Below are 21,049 nucleotides of genomic sequence, written 5' to 3'. Positions count from 1 at the left end.
AAAACACATTTTGATGTGTACACCAACACATAAGGTCACAGCCATGAAGTGAACATTGGGGGGACATTTGTAAAACATTCCTGCCTTATCAACAACTGATGGGAACATGATGTATCCCATTATCCTAAAAACACTATGCAAAGCCAGTGAGCGGATTATGTTTATATATAATTTTTACATCACTATATAAGGGTGGACATTTTAGGCATATTTGAATATAGGGGTGACGTGTACCCCGTGTAGATTGTCTTCTATCTAGATTCTAATTATTTATTAGGATTTTAACGTCATGTTTTACACTTTGGTTACATTCATGACAGGAACGATAGTTACTGGTTACACAAGATTCATCAGTTCAAGTCTTTAATGTGAAACACAGTCGTGGATAATTTTGTACCTCTAATTCACCTCACTTGCACGTCTTTGGACTGTAGGAGGAAACCGGAGCTCCCGGAGGAAACCCACGCAGATGCGGGGAGTACATGCAAACTCTACACAGAAAGGACCCAGACCGCCCCACCTGGGAATCAAACCTGAGACCTTGTTGCTGTGAGGCGACAGTGCTACCCACAGAGCCACCCTAAAGAGGTTTGTTTATTTATTAGGATTTTAATGTCATGTTTTACACACTTTGGTTACCTTCATGACAGGACACGTAGTTACTCGTTACACAAGATTCATCAGTGTAAGTTTAATGAAAAACACACTCAGTTCACTTCATTCGCACGTCTTTGGACTGTGGGAGGAAACCCACACAGATACAGGGAGAACATGCAAACTCCACACAGAAAGGATCCAGACTGCTCAAACTGGGAATCGAACTGGAGACCTCGTTGCTGTGAGGCGACAGTGCTACCCACCGAGCCACCGTGCCGCCCTAAAGAGGTTAAACATTGTAAGGACGTCTGGACGCTGTGTTTGTGTGAGGGACACTGATTACACTGATTACTAACAGAATGAACAGCAGCTCTGACACTAAACACAACCAAAATTGAAACCTGATCCATGAGACACTTTTGCCACCGGAGCTGTTCAAAAGTTCCTTCTTTTTGGTACTTATTGTAGTTAAACGTGTTCCTGGACGTTCATGGTTCGGTTGCTCATTAAAAAATTAACATGCTACGTTAAATCAGTGTAACAGGTTCAGTGCTTCAGGAAAACAAGGTCATTTAGCACAAAACCGGTGCTGATGAGGTTTTAGCATTGGTGCAATATCACTAAAGATCATTCTGTCATGTACTTAAAAAATAAAGCATTAGATCAGGCAATGCAGAGCCAGTAAATGTAGGAAATAAGGTGGAAAACAGAGAGAAAAGAGCAAAAAAAGGCTAGAACTGTTCCAATCAAGTCCTCTCCAAGTGAACAATGCAGACAGTCTCATTTCTGTCCCACCATTCACACAAGCAGTAACAGACCCGGCCTAAAATCAATAATCTCTCAGTGTGAAGAGGACACAGGGCGCAGGAGGATCAGGCTATAAACTCTAACTGGACAGAACCCATAAACACCAATAAGAAGCATGAAAACGTCTACTGGGTCCGAGTTCAATGAGTGCCAATCAGAACTTCCAGTCGTCATTATTAGTTACTGTTTAATTAACACTGTCGATTAAAAACATCATTTATATCACTCACTCACTTCATTTCTTAACCGCTTATCCAATTAGGGTCAGGGGAAGGGGGGGGGTGGGCTTTTCAACGGGTGCAAGGCACACAGTGACACCCTGGACGGGGCGCCAGTCTACTGTAGGGCAGACACACACACACACACTCACCTATAGGGCAATTCAGTGTCTCCAATTAACCTGACTGCATGTTTTTGGACTGTGGGAGGAAACCGGAGCTCCTGAAGGAAACCCACACGGACACGGGGAGAACATGCAAATTCCACACAGGAAGAACCCGGACCGCCCCGCCTGGGGATCGAACCCAGGACCTTCTTGCTGTGAGGCGACAGTGCTACACACCGAGCCACCGTGCCACTCGTCATTTATATCATTTCCAACCAAGTAATATCGTGATCCAAAATCACTTAACTTTCATCAACCGGTTTAGCCTGGTCAGGGTCCCGGCAGGTCTGGTTCCACCAGGAAACACTGGGCACAAAACACGAATACCCTGAGATAAAACCAATCATGTTCAGATCCTGACTAGTGCAATAGATTCCTGCACCACACGGACAGGTTGCCAGTTCATGACCGGGCAGACACACACACACACACACACACACACACACACACACACACACACACACACACACATTTATGACAAAAACCTGAAGGAACCCCACACAGACACGGGGAGAACATGCAAACTCCACACAGAAAGGAATCAAACCCAGGTCCTTCTTGCTGTGAGGTGACCGCGCTACCCGCTGCGCTACCGTGATGTGTGTACTGTTAAACACGCTCTGGTCTGCGGCCGATAAACATTAGCTTTAACGCTCTGTTTTTGATTAAACTGATCACAGCCAGGACTCAAATCTAATGTTTATGAAAAGAGTTAAAGTGCTGAAATCAGTCAGCGGAAAGCCGACGATTCGTTCTGAAAGGAGCACTTAAGTCGTTTCATAAACGTTTGGGTGACAACAGCAATAATTCTGAGCTAATAATGTCGAGCACTTTTAAATGAAGTTCTGAGAGCGCTTCACTTCAAAACCTGTCGTGTTAGTTTTCATAAGAGTCACGTGAGCTTGTAGAGGGAATCACCAATTACACTCGATACACACCAGCAGCTGCAGAGCTGATTTACTTATACATGACACGGACAAAAGTACTCGGACAGCCCTTTTAATTATTAAATTCATGTGTTTCAGCCATAATAATTACTAACAAGTGTAATAAATCAAGTACACAGTTTAGGGAAGGTCCTTTCCTGTTTCAGCATTACTGTGTCCCTGTGCATAAAGCAAGTTCTATAAAGACATGAAGAAACTCCAGTGTCCTGCACAGAGACTCTGACCTCAGCCCCACTGAACAGCTTTGGAATAAACTGGAACATCAACCGAGACTTGCTTGACCAACATCAGCGCCCAGCCATACAAATGCTCTTGGCTAACTGGGCACAAATTCCCACATACATACCTTAAGAGTGGCTCTTGTTCTAGCTGAACAGATCACAGAGGTCACTCTATTTTAATACCATTTGTTTTAAAAATAGGATGTCCAACATGGTCATAGTCAGATATCCAAATACTTTTGGCCACATAGTGATTAAACTTGTATTTCACTTTGGATAAAAGCATTTGCCAATTGCTGTAAATGTACATGTGTTGTAGTAGTGGTAGCCTAGTGTTTAAGGTAGGTTGCTGATTCAAGTCCCACCACTGCCAGGTTGCCACTGTTGGACCCTTGAGCACGGCCCTTAACCCTCAATGTTTGGAATGTATTCAGGCACAGTAGTAAGCAGCATTGGCTAAAAGCAACTGCAGAATGAAGTCATGTAAATCCAGGCGTCCACATACTTTTGGCTTTCTACATCAGGGCTTGGGAACAGCCCACGCAGGATTTAAAAATTATGATTTTTTTTTAAAGACTTCTAATCATGTTTCTGTAGCGCTTTCCACAATCTGCACTGTGCAAATTTGGACATACTTAATTCCCCCGTGTACACAAGATTCTGTCTGTCTTCCTTCAAACGCACCCAGACCAGGCCCAGACCTCATCAACTTTGGGGCAATTGTATTATATGATACACTGACCTATTTAGACTCTGGATGACCACACCAGCTTCATAAGGCGACCACCATAAAACTAATTTTAGATGCAATCCAAAGCACAAGGGGAGAATTCATTTGCTTTTATTACCAGAAAGCATCAAAACACCATTACCATGTAAGCAATACGCCATGCACAATTTGCTCTGGCTGGCGATGGGCCTGGCAAGACGTCCAGGGCTGCATTAATACGGGACTCCTGCGGGACCCATAAGCCCTGGTCAAACGATCGGCTGGGGAACATTTCACAGCACCAACAGCTGGTCCGGATGCGACGTAAACAAGCTGGATCCCCTATAATAGCTGATAATTAATAATAAAGCAGCTTCCTGTTTATCCTCTATTGAAATTCTGTATCAGTCTTTAGTATGTACACGACGTTTTCATGATGATGAAGCCGTTTATAACTTGAACCATCCAAATCGGTAAAATGCTTGACCATCTGAAGCCGTCCCTCCGTATTTAAAGCTTAAGGGCCAGGATGTGATCCACATGAACACCTTCAGGTGTTTAATGGACACCACACGGTCCACTGGAGCAGAGTTAAAATGCACTGGAGAGGTTAAATAAGCGCCAGTCATTTAAATGCTCTTTCTACTCCAGCAGGCTTTAATAAACCCCTGAAGGTGCGATCATTAGCTCAATCTGTGAGAGTAAATCGTATAGCCGAGCAGAACAGGTGGGCAGAAGGACTGACCGATCGATACACTACAAAAAAAGCTTTATAGACCAGAGAGAGAGATGTAATTTTATAGGAATCACTATTTACTGATGCTTTACTACAGACATGGCCAAGTTCAAATGCACACCAAACAAAGAGGGCCGAGGCCGTCACGCCCCCTCCGACACACGTGCAGCCACCGATTGCTTTTTTTTATGACCTACTAGGGACTATGACCGGTCAGCAGAGGTCGTACCTGCCCAACTTAGGAGAAAACTTGTTTTGGCCACAGTCCCTCCCACTACAGACACACAGCCAATCAGCCAGGTGATATATATCAGCACGTACCATATAGAAGCACTTTGTAGTTCTACAACTACTGACTGTAGTCTATCTGTTTCTCTGCATGCTTTGTTAGCCCCCTTTCATGCTGTTCTTTAATAGTCAGGACCCCCACAGGACCACCACAGAGCAGGTATTATTTAGGTGGTGGATCATTCTCAGCACTGCAGTAACACTGACGTGGTGGTGGTGTGTTAGTGTGTGTTGTGCTGGTATGAGTGGATCAGACACAGCAGCGCTGATTGACACGGTCACTGCTGGACTGAGAATAGTCCACCAACCAAAAACATTCAGCCAACAGCGCCAACATACATACATACAAAGTTTAATGATAGGCTCTTTATCTGGGGGTGTCAGGTGGCACACTGGAAAATTACACCAGCCCACTGGGTCAATCCAGGGTGTGGTGTCGGCGGGTCGGACATCAACGTACATGAACGATAGTCCTACGTCCTGGGAATGATTAACTTGGTGTGTTTCTATCTGTATGATGTGGCATCATAATTCTCTACAATGTGCCCATATAAACAGGTCTAGTTGGGCTGCAGTTGGACCCATTAGGTCAGGAGTGGGCGATTACATTTTGCAAGGGGCCATATGAGAAACTGGGACTGTTGTGGAGGGGAAATTATTTACGTCTGATTTCTAATTACCACTGATCTCATGAGGGCCGGTTGTGGACAGCCAGAGGGCCGGATGTGTACAATGCCCATTAGGTAGAGCCACTACAGTATATGACCACGAAGGCCTGCACACTAGCACACGCTTACTCTAACATGTGAAGCCACTGGGCTTGGATTCCCTCACACAGATGAGCACACTATACTGTAGTATTCTTCCACCATTCTAGCACGTGCCTTTATCAGACAGCAGGTGTCGCTGTTACGAAGGCAAGGGTACCAGGCATTTCCTCTGCCAGACAAGAATCAATAAAGGGATCTTGTGGTAGTTGTCTAGCGACCCATCATCTCAGGCAACATAATGCATCTTACTCTCTCTATACAAGATGTAACACAAAGCCTCCACAAGGGGGCGTTAGTTCTATTTTATTTCATTATTATTACTCATTTTTTTGGGTTGAAAAACCCTGGGCTAACATAATAGACGGCCGCACCACTCTCGTACAATTTCGTTTGTCTTTTCCGTTCTTCCTGAGACCGATTTGAAGCCGTAAGGACGATGTGATCGAGTTAAACGCTGCTTTGCAGTATTTTAATTCCAACAGTCATGGCTGACAGAAGAATTAAAGGTTCCTGTAGAGTGATGATCGCTTTATGGAAGGGCCGTTCATGCTCGCTCACCCGTCAGAGCTCGAGGGCAGAAATTCACTCACCTCTACATTCAGGTGAAACCTCCAGCTGACTCGCACACGTGGCTTCAGCTTTTAATCATGCTCACGCCGTGGCTTAGTTCAAGTGTGTACAAATGCGTGGCGACAGGGGAATCACTGAACTTTCACACACACACACACACACACACACACAGATCTAATAATATCTCCACTCAGCAGGTATCCAGGATGCTACTGCATGTCAGCATCATATATAAATGAATTAGTATCTGATTTAATCTCTGCATGCCGGTAGACAGCTTGGCTAAGCTGGAACGACACTAACACTCAACATCAACAGCTTCAGAGCTCAAATCCAACCTACAGAAATCATCTCAAGGCCAGAACAGCAAAAATATTACATCTCAAACCACTTCAGGTCTTACTTCTTTGTGAATGTACACGAGGCAGCTGCTAGGCCTTGTCCCTACATTTGTAAAGTCTAAATTAACAATATAAACAATGGCATTTAAGGTGGCAAGTTATAATATCTGTATGTCCCTAATCATTTCATTTCAGAACGCTCGGGTGTCAGAGCCACCGACCCGGCCGGACGTCCACACAAAAACAAGTGACCGTGTTTGAGGGAGGGAAGGTCAGACAAGGTCTCTCCTCACTGCCGCTACAATATGTGATGTCCGGGATTGTTCCATGCGTCTGTGTGATTGGGATATGGAGTCACATGGAGCTTAGCGGGGCTCTTTGTCTCGAGTGGGAACCCGAGACTGGCAGGTGACAAAAAGTGGCCGCAGACGGGACGTGTCAGAAGAGGTTGTGCAGGCAGCAGCAGATTCACAAGCTGGATTTGGAAACTATAAAACTATTTTATTTATCATCATTATTATCCTGGTCAGGGCTGCAGCAGCTCTAGTTTCACCGGGAAACACTGGACACAAGGCAAGAATACAATGGACAGGCCGCCAATCCATCACAGGGCTTAACCCCTCCTCCTAATCGCAGTCATTAATTAGTTATGTTTGACACAATGTTTGCTGGGGCGTGGACTCACGAGACCATTACAACCCAATCTGTGTCCACTTTGAGAAGAAAAAAAAAAAAAAAAAAGTCACCCCAGCGCTTACCTCTAGCTGGCTCTTCAGTTCCCGTGCGCGGGCGGAGTCGTGAGAAAGCCCCTCCCTCTGTGAAGCGTCGGCCAGGACGTTGACGGTGGTCTCGGCCTCCTGCAGCCACTTGAGGAAGGATTCGAGCTCCCTGAGGGACCCCTGAAGACTCTTCAGCTCTAGGTCCAGACCCGCCTGACGATCCGATGCCCTAAAGAACACAACACCACAACAACGGCCATTCATGAGTCAGTAATGACCTTTGAGTGATGTATTGGCTACAAGGGGTGTCTACCAGTGGCGGCTGCTGGTCTTTCAAAGAGGGGAAGCTCATTGTCGGCTTACATCATAAAATTTGTCAATTTATTTATATATAAATTAGGGCTGTCAAACGATTACAAATTTTAATCGCGATTAATCTCAGAATTTCATATAGTTAATCGCGATTAATCGCATTAAAAAAAATCTGTGTAAATGTTATAGAAAACAAGGATTTTTAAGTGAAATGTTACAATTAAAATGGTGAACACATTTTATGCTAAATGTACTGATGTTAAAAACTGCTGGGACAAGAGAAAACTGTAAGGGAGTTTTATTCACTCACATACTAGGCAGTAATATTACACGAAGTGAGTGTGTTTTGACCCTTTGGGGCTTCCATAGTTCATGGACTAACGTGCTTGACTCCGGTATTCTTTACCGTAACAGAATAAGTTAATAAAGTGTTCTGCTCCCGACAACTTGTGAATATAGCGTGTATTTATTTCTTTATTATGCAAGTGCAAATGCTACGACGCTCTTTTACATTTTGTTAACAAACCGCAAATGAAAAACGGTGACATGTCCGACATTAAAACGTTTGTTCTACCAGTCAAGTCTCAACATGAACTAGAAATTGCGTTAATGGCACTATTTTTTTTAATCGCGTTAAATTAAGATTGCGTTAATGCGTTATTATCGCGTTAACTTCGACAGCCCTAATATAAATGTATAAATTCTCCCCTTTGTTAGTTTTCAAGAAAATGGCATGAAATGGGTTGCAGTTTGTCTTCCGACTTCACTCGCAAAATCCGACTTCACTCCAAAATGGTACTGAAGCTCCCAGCGACAGCTGTCAATCAAAACGGGATTCAGCCTTTCGACTGATCCTCCAATCATCTTGCAGAAGCTCAGCGTCCAGACCCGCCCACAGCTCCATTCTCCCCCAGAGAAGCTCAGCCCATGCAGCCCCATAGAAGCAAAGAGACGCTCAGCATCTGCGGGTAAATGCATTGACGCTCCGGGAACGTATGAGTCAAGTTAACAAAATCGAGTCGATTTGTGATAAGTAGCTGATTCTGAACGAACTCGTCTTCAAGATGAACGTGTTCTAACGCATTTGTAGTCAATGAAATGTTAACACAACTGTACATATTTCACCATTTAATTTTTGACATTTTAGGGGAAGCTGAGCTTCCCTTGCAGTCTTAGAGAAATCGCCACTGGTGTCTACATACTTTTGGGCAGGATGTGTCGATTTAGGTTTGGTCTTCAAAGATCTTTAAACCATCAGAGGCTGTAATGTGTTTGGGTTTTTTTTTTTTTACTGGTTTGGATTTTAATGCCATATTTATTATTTTTTTATGATCAGGGATGATAAGGATCACTTCCAGAACATAGTGATGCTGCTGTGAGGAATACCAGCAGTCATGTTCCAAAAGATCACGGAAAAAAAGCCTTCTCAGAGAGCAAATCCATAACAATGCCCATGGGTTTAGGTTCAGGATGAGATGATCAGAAAGCTGAAGGGTTAAGATACTGAACTAGAAATTGGGTTGCTGCTTCAAGTCCCACCTCTGCCAGGTTGCCACCTTAGGGCCCCTAAGCATGGCCCTTGTGCACGGCCCTTAATTGCTTAAATTGTACATGATTAAACTTCTATTTCACTTTGGATAAAAGCATTTACTAAATGCTGTAAATGTACATGTGTTGTGGTACTGGTAGCCTAGTGTTAAAGGTAGGCTGCTGGTTCAAGCCCCACCACTGCCAGGTTGCCACTGTTGGACCTCTGATCAAGGCCCTTTAACCATTAATGTTTGGAATGTATTCAGTCACTATAGTAATCGGCTTTGACTAAAAGCAACTGGAGAACAGAGTCATGTAAATCCTGGCGTCCACATACTTTTGGCTCTCTACGTCATGGCTTGGGAACAGCTCGTCATGCAGGATCTCGTCCAGGTGCACGATGCCCCGCTTGACATTTTCTATGCTGAATATCCGTGTCCTCTTTCTTGCACTGAGTGTGTGTGTGTCCGTGTGTGTGGTGGAAGGAACTGTGTGTGCAAGCTCTTGGCAACCTCTCGTGTTTCATATTGCTTGCGTACCTGTTATTGATGGCGCTCCAGGACGCCGCGTGCTTGTCCATCACCTCTTTGACCCGGCGAGTGTCATCTGCAGCGTAGTCCTGCAGAAGCTGATTGCACAGCTCGTTAAAAGCTGCCACGGTCACGTGCTCTCGACTCAGGTCCTGCAGGAAGGCCTTGAGAGGGTGGAATGGGAAAAATATTAAATAAATAAACGAATAAACGCGAGACAAAATATTGATTAAAAGGCTGCGCAAAAAAATTGCTAATAAAATTACGTCCTGCATTTTAATTCGGCTCTAAAATCTGTGAAGCTTTAATAAACACTGATATATTTTAGTTCAATAAATTAACATCTGATAAACAGTGAGCAGGAGAACATCAACCTAGCAGGGCTGCTTCAAATGCAGGACTCCAGCTCCCCCTGCAGGCTCAGATAAGTACTGCAAGACGCTTTTATCCTAAGCGACTTACAGTTGTGACAGTATACAATCTAAGCAATTGAGGGTTAAGGGCCTTGCTCAAGGGCCCAACAGTGACAACCTGGCAGTGGTGGGGCTTGAACTGGCAACCTCCTGTTTACAGGACCAGTATCTTAACCACTAGGCCCTAAAGTTCCAGTAACTGCCATGTTAAATGATACATGATACACTATATAGACAAAAGTATTGGGACACCCCTCTAATTAATGAATTTGTGTTTCAGCCACAGCAATCGCTAACAGGTGTAATAAATCAGTTCTATAAAGGAAGTTACAAAGTTGCTTCCAACATTGTAGCAACAGTTTAGGGAAGACCCCTGCCTGTCCTTGTGCACAAAGTAAGCTCTATGAAGACATGAAGAAAAGCTCGGTTTAGATCAGTGGTCCCCAACCACCGGGCCGCAGACCGGTACCAGTCCATGGGTTACAGGAGACCCCGCTAGCAGCCGAATCAGACGTAAGATCCGGGTTCTGTTCTCACCTTGTTGTCGCCGATCTGTTTGGTGAGCGGCTCTCGGTTCATCTGCAACAGCCTGTGCAGACGAGCCTCGCTCTGTCCAATCAGATCCTTTACCCGAGCCTTTTGTTCCTGCCATTGGTCGCTGTGTGTGATCATGTGATCCAGCTGCAGAAGTCGGGTCTCCACGCCGTACTGGGTGCCGTCCCACTGGCTCCGAACTTTCTCCACTGATCAGAAAACAGAGCGGAATGGTTACAGAAAGGTTGACATGTTGAATCATCTTACATAAACTGGTGCAAAAATCAGTGCCAGTAATCAAGCGACCCACATTTTATCCATGAGTTTTTACACGACCCTGGACTTACTGGGGTTTTAAACAAGTCCTTAAGTTTGTATTTGTAAGGAAGTTTATCATCATGCTTGCAGTCGAGTCGAGTGTGTCCCATACGGCATCTTGTGTATAACGTTTGTTTTATACGTGTTGGTTAGTGAGTTCCATTCTGATTGCCACTGGTTTTGTATGTATGCTGTTATTAAATTGAAGATTTCAGAGAATGGGAGCTTGAGGTTTATTGTCTAGCTAGCTGATCTACTTTTTTGTTTTCTGTTATCCCGCAGTGACCGGGGATCCAGCAGTACTTTATGTTAAAGCTGCTCCCTGTACGTATGTGAGTTTTTTCCTAAATGTTTATGGTGGTTGGGTGGAGTAGAGTATGGGATTCCAGAACTTGCAGGCAGGATTTGGAGTCAGTGAATGTCAGTGCTTTGTCTGTTTTGGTAGTGAGTGTCTATATAGTCTGAAGCAGTGGTGGTTTATCTGGCCTGTTGAATATTTACAAAATTGTCCTCAAGACCGCCTTCATTTCATTTTAATTGATTCCACTAGATGGCGCACTCCAAACACTACCGATCTTCGCTAAAGTCGACGCTATCGTCTCTACACACGTATATTCCTTCGTTTGTTCATTAGGATTTTAACGTCATGTTTTACACTTTGGTTACATTCATGAAAGGAACGGTAGTTACTCATCACACAAGATTCATCAGTTCACAAGGTTATATCAAACACAGTCGTGGACAATTTAGTGTCTCCAATTCACCTCACTTGCATTTCTTTGGACTGTAGGAGGAAACCGGAGCTGCCGGAGGAAACCCACGCAGGCACGAGGAGAACATGCAAACTCCACACAGAAAGGACCCGGACTGCCCCACCTGGGGATCAAATGCAGGACCTTCTTGCTGTGAGGCGACAGTGCTACCCACTTAGCCACCGTGTCACCCTATATTCCTTCTTAAAGTGATAATTCATATCAGTTTACCCCCCCATCTGCTACTGGCCTGGCCCGTCTGTCAAATTTTAAAACTGTGTGTGGCCCTTAAACCAAAATTTTGCCCACCCCTGGTCTAAAGCCATTACAAGAGCATAAGCTTCGGCTGTAAAAGAGGAGCTGTTCTATGGTACATTTACTTTGTTTGACTATCAGTTACAATCGCCGTTGATACTTGAGTTTCTGTTTAACCATAATGAATTTTTGGTGATATGTAGCTGGGTGGGTGTCTATATTCTCGTTATGTGCACTTCCAAATATTATGTCAGGTCTTCGTATTTTCCAGGGTGGGGTGGAACAAAGGCGTGTCTGGGCTATGCTATTCAGCTCCAGATTTAGCCTGCATGGTTGAATAAAAGGTTCAATCTTTGTCAAGTCAAATTGGGGGTCGATATGTTTCTTTATAGAAATTCATAAAAAGACTATATGGTTTAGGGTGTTTGGTTTTATTTAAGTAACTGTGGGGGTGTAGAGTAAATAAAGAAGGAATGAAAAAAAAGACATGAAAAGTAAACGGAAGCAAAAGTACAAGCAGTACAGACGGTGTAGAAGCAACAGGAAGCTTCAGAAATAAAATAAACATGAGAAAAAAATCTGAGATGCTGAGACAAAAGGAAACAGCAGCACCATGGAATGAATCTTACACTTCTCAGTGATGGTTGTGCGCACATCCAGGTCAGAGGTTTTATTCTTGATGTTCTGAGCTTGAGTGAAAATCTCCTCCAGCTGAGGATGCCTCTGTTCCAGATCTGCTTTAGTTACCTACACACACACACACACACACACACACAGTTTAGAGAACAACACACACACACACACACACACACACCACTGTTCTGTTAGAAACATGTATTATTGGTTTGTGCAGCAGCACTCGGACCTCCAGGCGGCTGATGGTGGTGCGGATCTCCTCGGTGTCTCCCACCGTAACGATGCTGGATTTGAGCATCTGCTGAATGAGCTGCAGCCACTCGGCCAGTTCCGTGGCCCGATCGCTCACGTACGCCGAGCTGAGAGGAGGATCGCTGGGCATCGCCGACCTCTGAACCCCTGCGCTCACTGATAAAGACAGAGCGAGAGTAAAGATAAGATAAGGAATATGATATGTGTGGCACAGCAGAAGGGGAGAACATGCAAACTCCACACAGGAAGGGCCTGGACCACCCCACCTGGGAATCATTTGTTTATTGTATTTTAACGTCATGTTTTACACTCTTCGGTTACATTCATGACAGGACAGGTAGTTACTAATTACACACAAGATTCATCAGGTCACAAGGTTATATCAAACACAGTCTTGGACAATTTAGTGTCTCCAATTCACCTCACTTGCATGTCTTTGGACTGTGGGAGGAAACCGGAGCACTCGGAGGAAACCCACACGGACACGGGGAGAACATGCAGAAAGGACCTGGACCGCCCCACCTGGGGATCGAACCCAGGACCCTCTTGCTGTGAGGCGACGGTGCTACCCACTAAGACAACGTGCCGCCCCAGAGCAAGAGTAAAGAAGAATTAAACGCTGCAACATGTTGCTAGGTCGAGAAATCCCACCTGGGAATCAAACCCAGGACCTTCATGCTGTGAGGCAAAAGTGCTACCCACCGAGCCAGCGTACCGCAAAAAAGAAAGAATGAGGACAGAAAAAGAAAGGAGAATGAAATGAAGGCAGTAAAAATACATGAAGGAAGGAAGATTTTGAGCATATTCTCCATCTCTAACCTGGTGAAACTTGTGTGGAGATCTGGTGCATCCACGGCGTTTGATACTTCTTCGGTATCTCGTTCAGTCTGGCGTCCAGAATCTTCCAGTCCGCCTCCAGCTGCTGGACTTCATTCTACAAACACATCAAAACCATAAAAAAGTCATTTAAACAGAGCAATAAGTTGGCTTCAACCACGTTCAAGCCGAGGACACTGGTTAATATTTGAAATAATATGTGATCAAAAAGGAGAATCAGATCAGACTTATTTATACTAATGGGAGCTACAGCAGATGTTCTCTAGCAAACAGTATTTTTTTGAAATGCTATTTGGGGGGTATTATTTTTCTGATTCTTTCAGATTCTACTCGAACTATCAAGCTTAACAGACAATTGGCCAATAAATAAAGATTTCTCAACCTTGCTGCTACAACAGCGACCACTAGTGTTCAATTAAGGCCCCAGCACAAGTAGTGGAGGAACACAAAGAGCACAGCATAACTCTCGATATGGGGTAAGACTCTCTCTAAGTTTATGCGTCATGAACAGACCCTCCTCGACGGACATGGGGTGGTGCCAGCGGCAGAGAAACTATAATAGAGAACTAGAAACCTCGGCCCCACCCCGCAGCAGAAAATGCTATTTTAACTGGGCGTCAGCACCAGTCACACCACAGTTTTGAACTCATTTGTACCTTTTCGTGAGGCTTCCTTAACGATTCACCAGAGTGAACAAGCAGAAGATCCAGTTCCTTCCTCTGTTCCCGTACAGTCGACTCCAGCTCCTGCAGGACGAGACACACACCAGCGTTGCATCAAAAATATCAAAAGTATGGAACACCTGACCATAAGCATGTTGGACATTCTATTTCAGATCTATGGGTGTTATTTGTTTTAGTATTTTTGCAGCTATAACAGCCTTAACTCTTCTGGAAAAGGCATTTTTTAAGTTTATCAAGACTGGAATGAAAGACTATTTTGTATAATTAGGCACAAATTCCCACAGACAGAGGTGACTAGTGATTTGGTGGTCAGGGCTCTCTGCAAGCCACTAGAGGTCCTCCCCACCAAGCTCAAACCATGTCTTTTGAACAGGGACACAGTCATAGTAGAACAAAAAAGACCTTTAATAAACTGGTACAAAACTGAAAAGCAAAGGGTGTGTCCACAACACCCATGAATGCTCTGTGGTTTAGACAGTAGATCAGTGCTGTACTGATGGATAAAATGCTCTACAGAGCCAGTTGAAGTACCTGAACTTCAGTGGGCAACAGGGAAGCGTTCCGACTCAGAGACTGATCAGTGAGGAACATCCAGTTACCCAGACGGTTCCTCCTTTCCTGGAACTGAGCGTCGGCCTGTAGCCGAGCCTCCACGTCTCTCACTTTATCCAATAACTCTCGCGTCACCTACAGAGAGACACATCAAGAACTTCTTGAACCCTGGACAGGTGACATCAGTGGACAGGGATATAAACACGTTAGAGGAAGATAACGATACGCTCCGAAAGTCCCACCCGTTGCTCAAAGTGGGTAGATACTCCCACTGAGCCCTGGTGGCATCTTGTACCCCAGGAAAGAGGATTTAAAACCAAAAAACACTTAGTTCTGCCATGTCATGTGACACACCATGCTAAAAAAATGCATTTGTGCACATTAGGGATGTAACAATTCACCACAAGACAGTTATTAACCGATCGATTTGACATATAAAATGAATCGATATTCACTTTAAACAGCAGAGGGCACTGGCGCTGTACACCTCGCCTGGTTGACGTCACTGGGGCTTTACACCTGGTTGCCAAATTCGGGGTTTTTCAGCCAAATTAGGCTAAATTCAAAATTGTTTTGCATAGTTTGTACCTACCTCAGAAATAAAAGGACATTCAATATTTAGATAAATAAAAGATAATCACAAATACAGGATTTTATTTCCTTTTTATAAGAAAAATAATAAAAGTAAACTTCGTCATAATTTGTCTTCAATTTCATTTTGTTAAAAAAAAAAAATCGGGGGAAAAATCGTATCGTAAACCCAGTATCGTGAATCGCATTGCATTGCATCGTGGGTAGAGTGTATCGTTACATCCCTAGTGCACAAGAATGAATTGAAGTAAAATACTTTGTTCCAGTTGATGTTGATGTGGCGCAGGCTGGACGCGTGGACGTCTCTCTCCTGGGCGCTCAGGTTGGAGCTGGAGAGGATCGGCGCTGCGTTCCTGTTCAGCCACGTCAAATTCTCGTTCTGCAAATCCATCTGCTCCGCCAAAGCCTGAGCGAGAGAGAGAGAGAGAGAGAGAGAGAGAGAGAGAGAGAGAGAGAGGTTTATCCATGTCGCATGTACATTCAAGTTTAGCAGGTGCAGCAGTGTTGTTGGGATTTTTAAACCAAAAATATAAAGCCACTGATAAGACACCCACAGTGCATGAAAGAAAACTACCAGTCTGTAACTGTCCACATATAGTGAGTGCTAACAGCATTTAGCGGTCAGTTAATGGTCAGTTAGAAGTGCTCACTGTTGTATTACAGGCCTGTTTGATACCACGAAGGCAGAACCTGGGAAAGATGAGACTCACCTTGAGTTCTCGAAGGTTCTTGTCAGTGGTGGTGACGGGTAGAGTCAGTACAGAAGCTTCAGTTTGTTCTAACCACTGAGCCAGACCAGCACTGCGCTGCACCACTTCAACCACAGCGGGATCAGCAGCTGCTAACCTACAAACACAGAGAAAACTCCAAGAATCAGAATGGAAATTATTGACCTTTATCTCCCTCCAGCTTCTCCCGTATTTACACGTCGCCACAGTGGATCATTCTGGTCCACATATTTTGATTTGGGACGGTTTTTACTGTGGATGCCCTTCATGACACAACCTTCCTTATTTTATGTGGACTTGAGACCAGCACTGAGAGCTCCCCTCCCCCCAGACACAGCCCATCAGGTCTGTGTGGACTCCCAACCGGCCGATAGAACTGCTGAGATTCGAACTAAAAGTGAATTACTGACCAAGTTAAACTAAAAAGATCATTTTATTTTCATCATCGGCTTTATCCTGCACAGGGCGTCTTTCCATTGCAGGACTCGAGTGGTGCAGCGGTCACTCACATCTCAGCAGAGCCCCCGACCTGGCCAGGCATCACAAACACAATCTGACATGTTTAAGGGAGTCATGGTTGGATGGGGTCTCCTCCCACTGCCATTTGTAATCCAGGGACAAGATGTCAAGCGTCTGCTCAGACACGCACACAGCCGCCAATCGCTTCTTTTCACCTGCCAGGGGCGTGGTCTCACAGAGCACAGAATTACATGTAGAGAGCCTTGTACTGCCACCCCATGCAGGTGCCTCGACTGGTCAGCCAATCGTGTGTCTGTGTAGGCGCCTGGTTGGCTCATAGCAAAGCTGAGATTAGAACTCGAGAGCTGAAGATCTCTGCACTGGTGGGCTAGTATGTTTTATCACTGTTTATTTAAACTAAATATCTAATTTGTAAATCGATGCAGCTAAATCACAAACATGTGGATCAATCTGCTGTTTCGAGTGGGTTTTTTTTTCATTTCCACCCCTAGTTGTGCGAATCTGACCACACATGAGCGACATTTAATCCCTTTATTTATTTTATTGACTCCTGAGTATTTTAAGTGCTCCAGGGTCTTAACGGTCTGGGTTTCAACCTTTTCTGGTCACAGTTTGTAAAGAATCAATGTGTTCTCTCAACGTCCACATAGGTTTCCTCCAGATACTCTGCTTTCCTCCCACCTCCTAAAAACATGCCAGTAAGTGGACCGACTGCTCTAAATTGCTTTTCTTAATGACCCTGCCTGCTGCATTCTGTGTGTTACCTGCGGCGCTCAGCCACTCTGTTGCGTATGACGGCGCAGCGCTGCGAGAGACTGTCCAGCTTGTCCTGCAGAAGAGGACCATCCGGGGAGGACAGCTGTCCAATGATGTGGTCTGCTGATGGGATCAGTTCAGCCAGCACAACCTGGTGACTCACCAAACCTTCTTCCAGCTCCTGGACACACACAGAAATCAAGAAAAATGTGATTTTAAATAAGACATTGAGGTCTATTCAGGAAGACACGGGATGATTTGGAGAATATTTAGCACTGTGGGGAACTCTGTGTGAATCGATGCTTTTGTGCAAGTAAATCGATGAAACTACATGCTCACGCTGTGCAGACTGACTGCCGTGTAACAAAGATCTCACACTGGAAGCGCAGCACAAATTCTACAAATCTTTTTGTTTTAAAAACATGAATGTGAAACAATGGAATTGAAAAAGGAAAATAAATTAATATCGATAGCAAACAATGCAAAAATGTTAATGTGCCTCAGAGCAAAACATCATGTCATTTTAAGCTGATGCAATTGCACCGTGTGAACACCGGAGGCAGCATTCAGTACGAGCTATAGACTGTATATAAGCACAAGCAGAACTCTAATAGCCAACTTCCATCATAAACACGCTACAAAAAGCAGAAAATATTGATTCACGCTCTCTAATAGTGTCTGTCAAGCGCAGAAAGATAAACTATATGACCAAATGTATTTGGACACCTGACCATAAGCATGTTTGACATCCCGAACACAGGCATTGGTATATATAGTATGCAAACGGAGGAGCACTACTGCTGAGATCCATGAACCTAGGGATCATGGGTTCGAATCAGCCAAAGTCCAAATAAAAATTAGAAAATTTGAGTCAATAAGGGCATATGGCGTACACGATCCAGATCTGCTAAAGCAGCTCAAAGGAGAAGAAAAAAACATTTCATCAAATGTGTTCAATATATTTACATTTCTACACACATTAGCAGCAGCTGTTGTGAACAACCCTTATACTGACCTCTTGCTGGGTTAGTGCTTGCTCGGGCTCCAAATCTTTGTCTGTTTCTTCATCTAGAACCTGCTCGGTCTCATTCAGCCACTGAGACAAGTCGTTCATATCACAGTGAAACTTCCTCCATTCCTCAATAGCGCGATCGAACATCCTGCACATGCACAAACACAATAATGTTCCACTTTTATCACTGTTTAACACAGCATACACACGGCCTGGCAGATAACTAATGTGATTTTCATTGGTGACTGTGTGTGTGCAAGCATGTATTTGCTGGGGGTGTAAATAATTTTGCTCAAACAGGTGACTGTGTGTGCAAGCATGTATTTGGTGGGGGTGTAAATACCTTTGCTCAAACAGGTGACTGTGTGCAAATATGTATTTGGTGGATGTGTACATACTCTTTTGCTCAGATAAGTGATTGTGTGTGTGCAAGCAAGTATTGGGTGGGAGTGTAAATACCTTTGCTCAGATAGGTAATTGTGTGTGTGCAAGCATGTATTTGGTGGGGGTGTAAATACCTTTGCTAAGATAAGTGATTGTGTGTGTGTAAGCATGTATTTGGTGGACGTGTACATACTGTTTTGCTCAGATAGGTGATTGTGTGTGTGTAAGCATGTATTTGGTGGATGTGTACATACTGTTTTGCTCAGATAGGTGATTGTGTGTGTGCAAGCATGTATTTGGTGGGGGTGTAAATACCTTTGCTAAGATAAGTGATTGTGTGTGTGTAAGCATGTATTTGGTGGATGTGTACATACTGTTTTGCTCAGATAGGTGATTGTGTGTGTGTAAGCATGTATTTGGTGGAGGTGTGAATACCTTTGCTCAGATAGGTGATTGTGTGTGTGTAAGCATTTATTTTCGTGGTGTGAATACCTTTGCTCAGATAGGTGATTGTGTGTGTGCAAGCATGTATTATGTCTGTACGTTAGCAGCACATGAAACGTTGATTCACCCTTTGCGCTGGCTGTACACGCGGTTCACTCGGTCCCACTCAGCGTTCAGCTGGATCATGGCGTCGGCCATCTGCACCACTTCCTGTCTGGAGGAATCCTGGACCACCTCAGGGTGAAGTTGGTTCAATAGGGTCACCTGCTCGCCCAGCCGCTCCAGATTCTCCTTGATGTTCTACAGAAAATATACAGAAGAAGCTTGTGAATCTTATTTCTACTCGCCATCCTTCCTTGGTTCATTTCCCATGGTTCCTAGCTTCCCAATGCTTTATTTAAGATGGTTGCGTACCCGCAGTGTGTCCTCCTGACTGGAGAAATCTTCATACAGGCTTCCGCTGAGCTCGGAGGAGTTTAGAAGCAGCTCGATATCAGCCATGGCCAGCAGAACCTTGTTCACGTCCAGCAGAAAGGTAGAGGGTGAGAGAGACGTGCGCCGCTCGTCCTGATGGAGGGACGGTGTGGAAGACGGTTCGAGGTCGACTTCCATGACACGACGGGTCCTGATGACGTGTAGCTCCTGCACAGGGGGGCAAGAAGAGATAGAATACAAGTCAGAGCGAGCGGTTTGTCACATCACACCTTTTATGTATGATAATTTATGACCTACACTTATACTTATCATATAGATGCACTGGGTATACAATTACTGACTGTAGTCCATCTGTTACTCTGTATACTGTCTGTATACTGATTTATTTGTGGGGTGCGGTGGACGATTCCTAGCACTGCAGTGAACTAACAGTAATGACAGTGGTGTGAGTGGTGTGTGTTATACTGGTATGAGAGCATCAGGTGCAGCAGTGTTGTTGGGATTTTTTAAAAACCTCACTGTTAATGCTGGGAGCACAAGGTGTCTACATACACCAGCCATAACATTAAAACCACCTCCTTGTTTCTACACACATTGTCCATGTTATCAGCTCCACTTACCATACAGAAGCACTTTGTAGTTCTACAATTACTGACTGTAGTCCCACTGTTTCTCTGCATGCTTTGTTAGCCCCCTTTCATGCTGTTCTTTAATGGTCAGGACCCCCACAGGACCACCACAGAGCAGGTATTATTTGGGTGATGGATCATTCTCAGCACTGCAGTGACACTGACATGGTGGTGGTGTGTTAGTGCGTGTTGTGCTGGTATGAATGGAACAGACACAGCAATGCTGCTGGAGTTTTTAAACACCTCACTGTCACTGCTGGACTGAGAATAGTCCACCAACCAATAATATCCAGTGAACAGCGCCCCGTGGGCAGCGTCCTGTGACCACTGATGAAGGTCTAGAAGATGACCGACTCAAACAGCAGCAATAGATGAGCGATCGTCTCTGACTTTACATCTACAAGGTGGACCGACTAGGTAGGAGTGTCTAATAGAGTGGACAGTGAGTGGACACGGTATTTAAAAACTCCAGCTGTGCTGCTGTGTCTGATCCACTCATACCAGCACAACACACACTAACACACCACCACCATGTCAGTGTCACTGCAGTGCTGAGAATGATCCACCACCTAAATAATACCTGCTCTGTGGTGGTCCTGACCATTGAAGAACAGGGTGAAAGCAGGCTAAAAAAAGTATGTAGAAAAACAGATGGACTACAGTCAGTAATTGTAGAACTACAAAGGGCTTCTATATGGTAAGTGGAGCTGATAAAATGGACTGTGAGTGTAAACAAACAATTTCAGCAAACAATTCTATACTGGACGCAAAAGCTTTCAGGTCGAACTGTCTGATCCGTTCACTGTGAGTCAACTCATGAGTCAAGTTTACTGAACAGATTTGATTCAAAGAGTCGATTCACTTGTGAATAACGTCTCTACTCTGCCCAGGCAAAA

General features: G+C 44.4%; 1 protein-coding gene across 7 annotated transcripts in view; it reads right to left on the bottom strand.

Annotated features, from left to right (window-relative positions):
* The window catches only part of LOC134333277 (utrophin-like), a 200,784-nt gene that overhangs the window by 111,887 nt on the left and 67,848 nt on the right, over nt 1–21,049 (bottom strand). For all 7 annotated transcript variants that reach the window (XM_063015178.1, XM_063015182.1, XM_063015177.1 and 4 more), the window contains 14 exons: nt 19,504–19,731; nt 19,217–19,389; nt 18,265–18,409; nt 17,258–17,430; nt 15,996–16,131; nt 15,542–15,691; nt 14,674–14,829; nt 14,116–14,205; nt 13,442–13,556; nt 12,600–12,778; nt 12,364–12,481; nt 10,413–10,618; nt 9,472–9,626; nt 7,130–7,319 (listed from right to left, as the gene is read on the bottom strand). In XM_063015178.1, the coding sequence (XP_062871248.1) occupies nt 7,130–7,319; nt 9,472–9,626; nt 10,413–10,618; nt 12,364–12,481; nt 12,600–12,778; nt 13,442–13,556; nt 14,116–14,205; nt 14,674–14,829; nt 15,542–15,691; nt 15,996–16,131; nt 17,258–17,430; nt 18,265–18,409; nt 19,217–19,389; nt 19,504–19,731 (2,214 nt within the window). The remainder of the gene's footprint in view (nt 1–7,129; nt 7,320–9,471; nt 9,627–10,412; nt 10,619–12,363; nt 12,482–12,599; nt 12,779–13,441; nt 13,557–14,115; nt 14,206–14,673; nt 14,830–15,541; nt 15,692–15,995; nt 16,132–17,257; nt 17,431–18,264; nt 18,410–19,216; nt 19,390–19,503; nt 19,732–21,049) is intronic.

Source organism: Trichomycterus rosablanca, chromosome 19, assembly GCF_030014385.1.
Source record: "Trichomycterus rosablanca isolate fTriRos1 chromosome 19, fTriRos1.hap1, whole genome shotgun sequence".
In the NCBI taxonomy this organism is placed as follows: domain Eukaryota; kingdom Metazoa; phylum Chordata; class Actinopteri; order Siluriformes; family Trichomycteridae; genus Trichomycterus; species Trichomycterus rosablanca.
The sequence above is the reverse complement of the archived record's forward strand: the minus strand, read 5'-3'. Positions and strand labels throughout refer to the sequence as shown.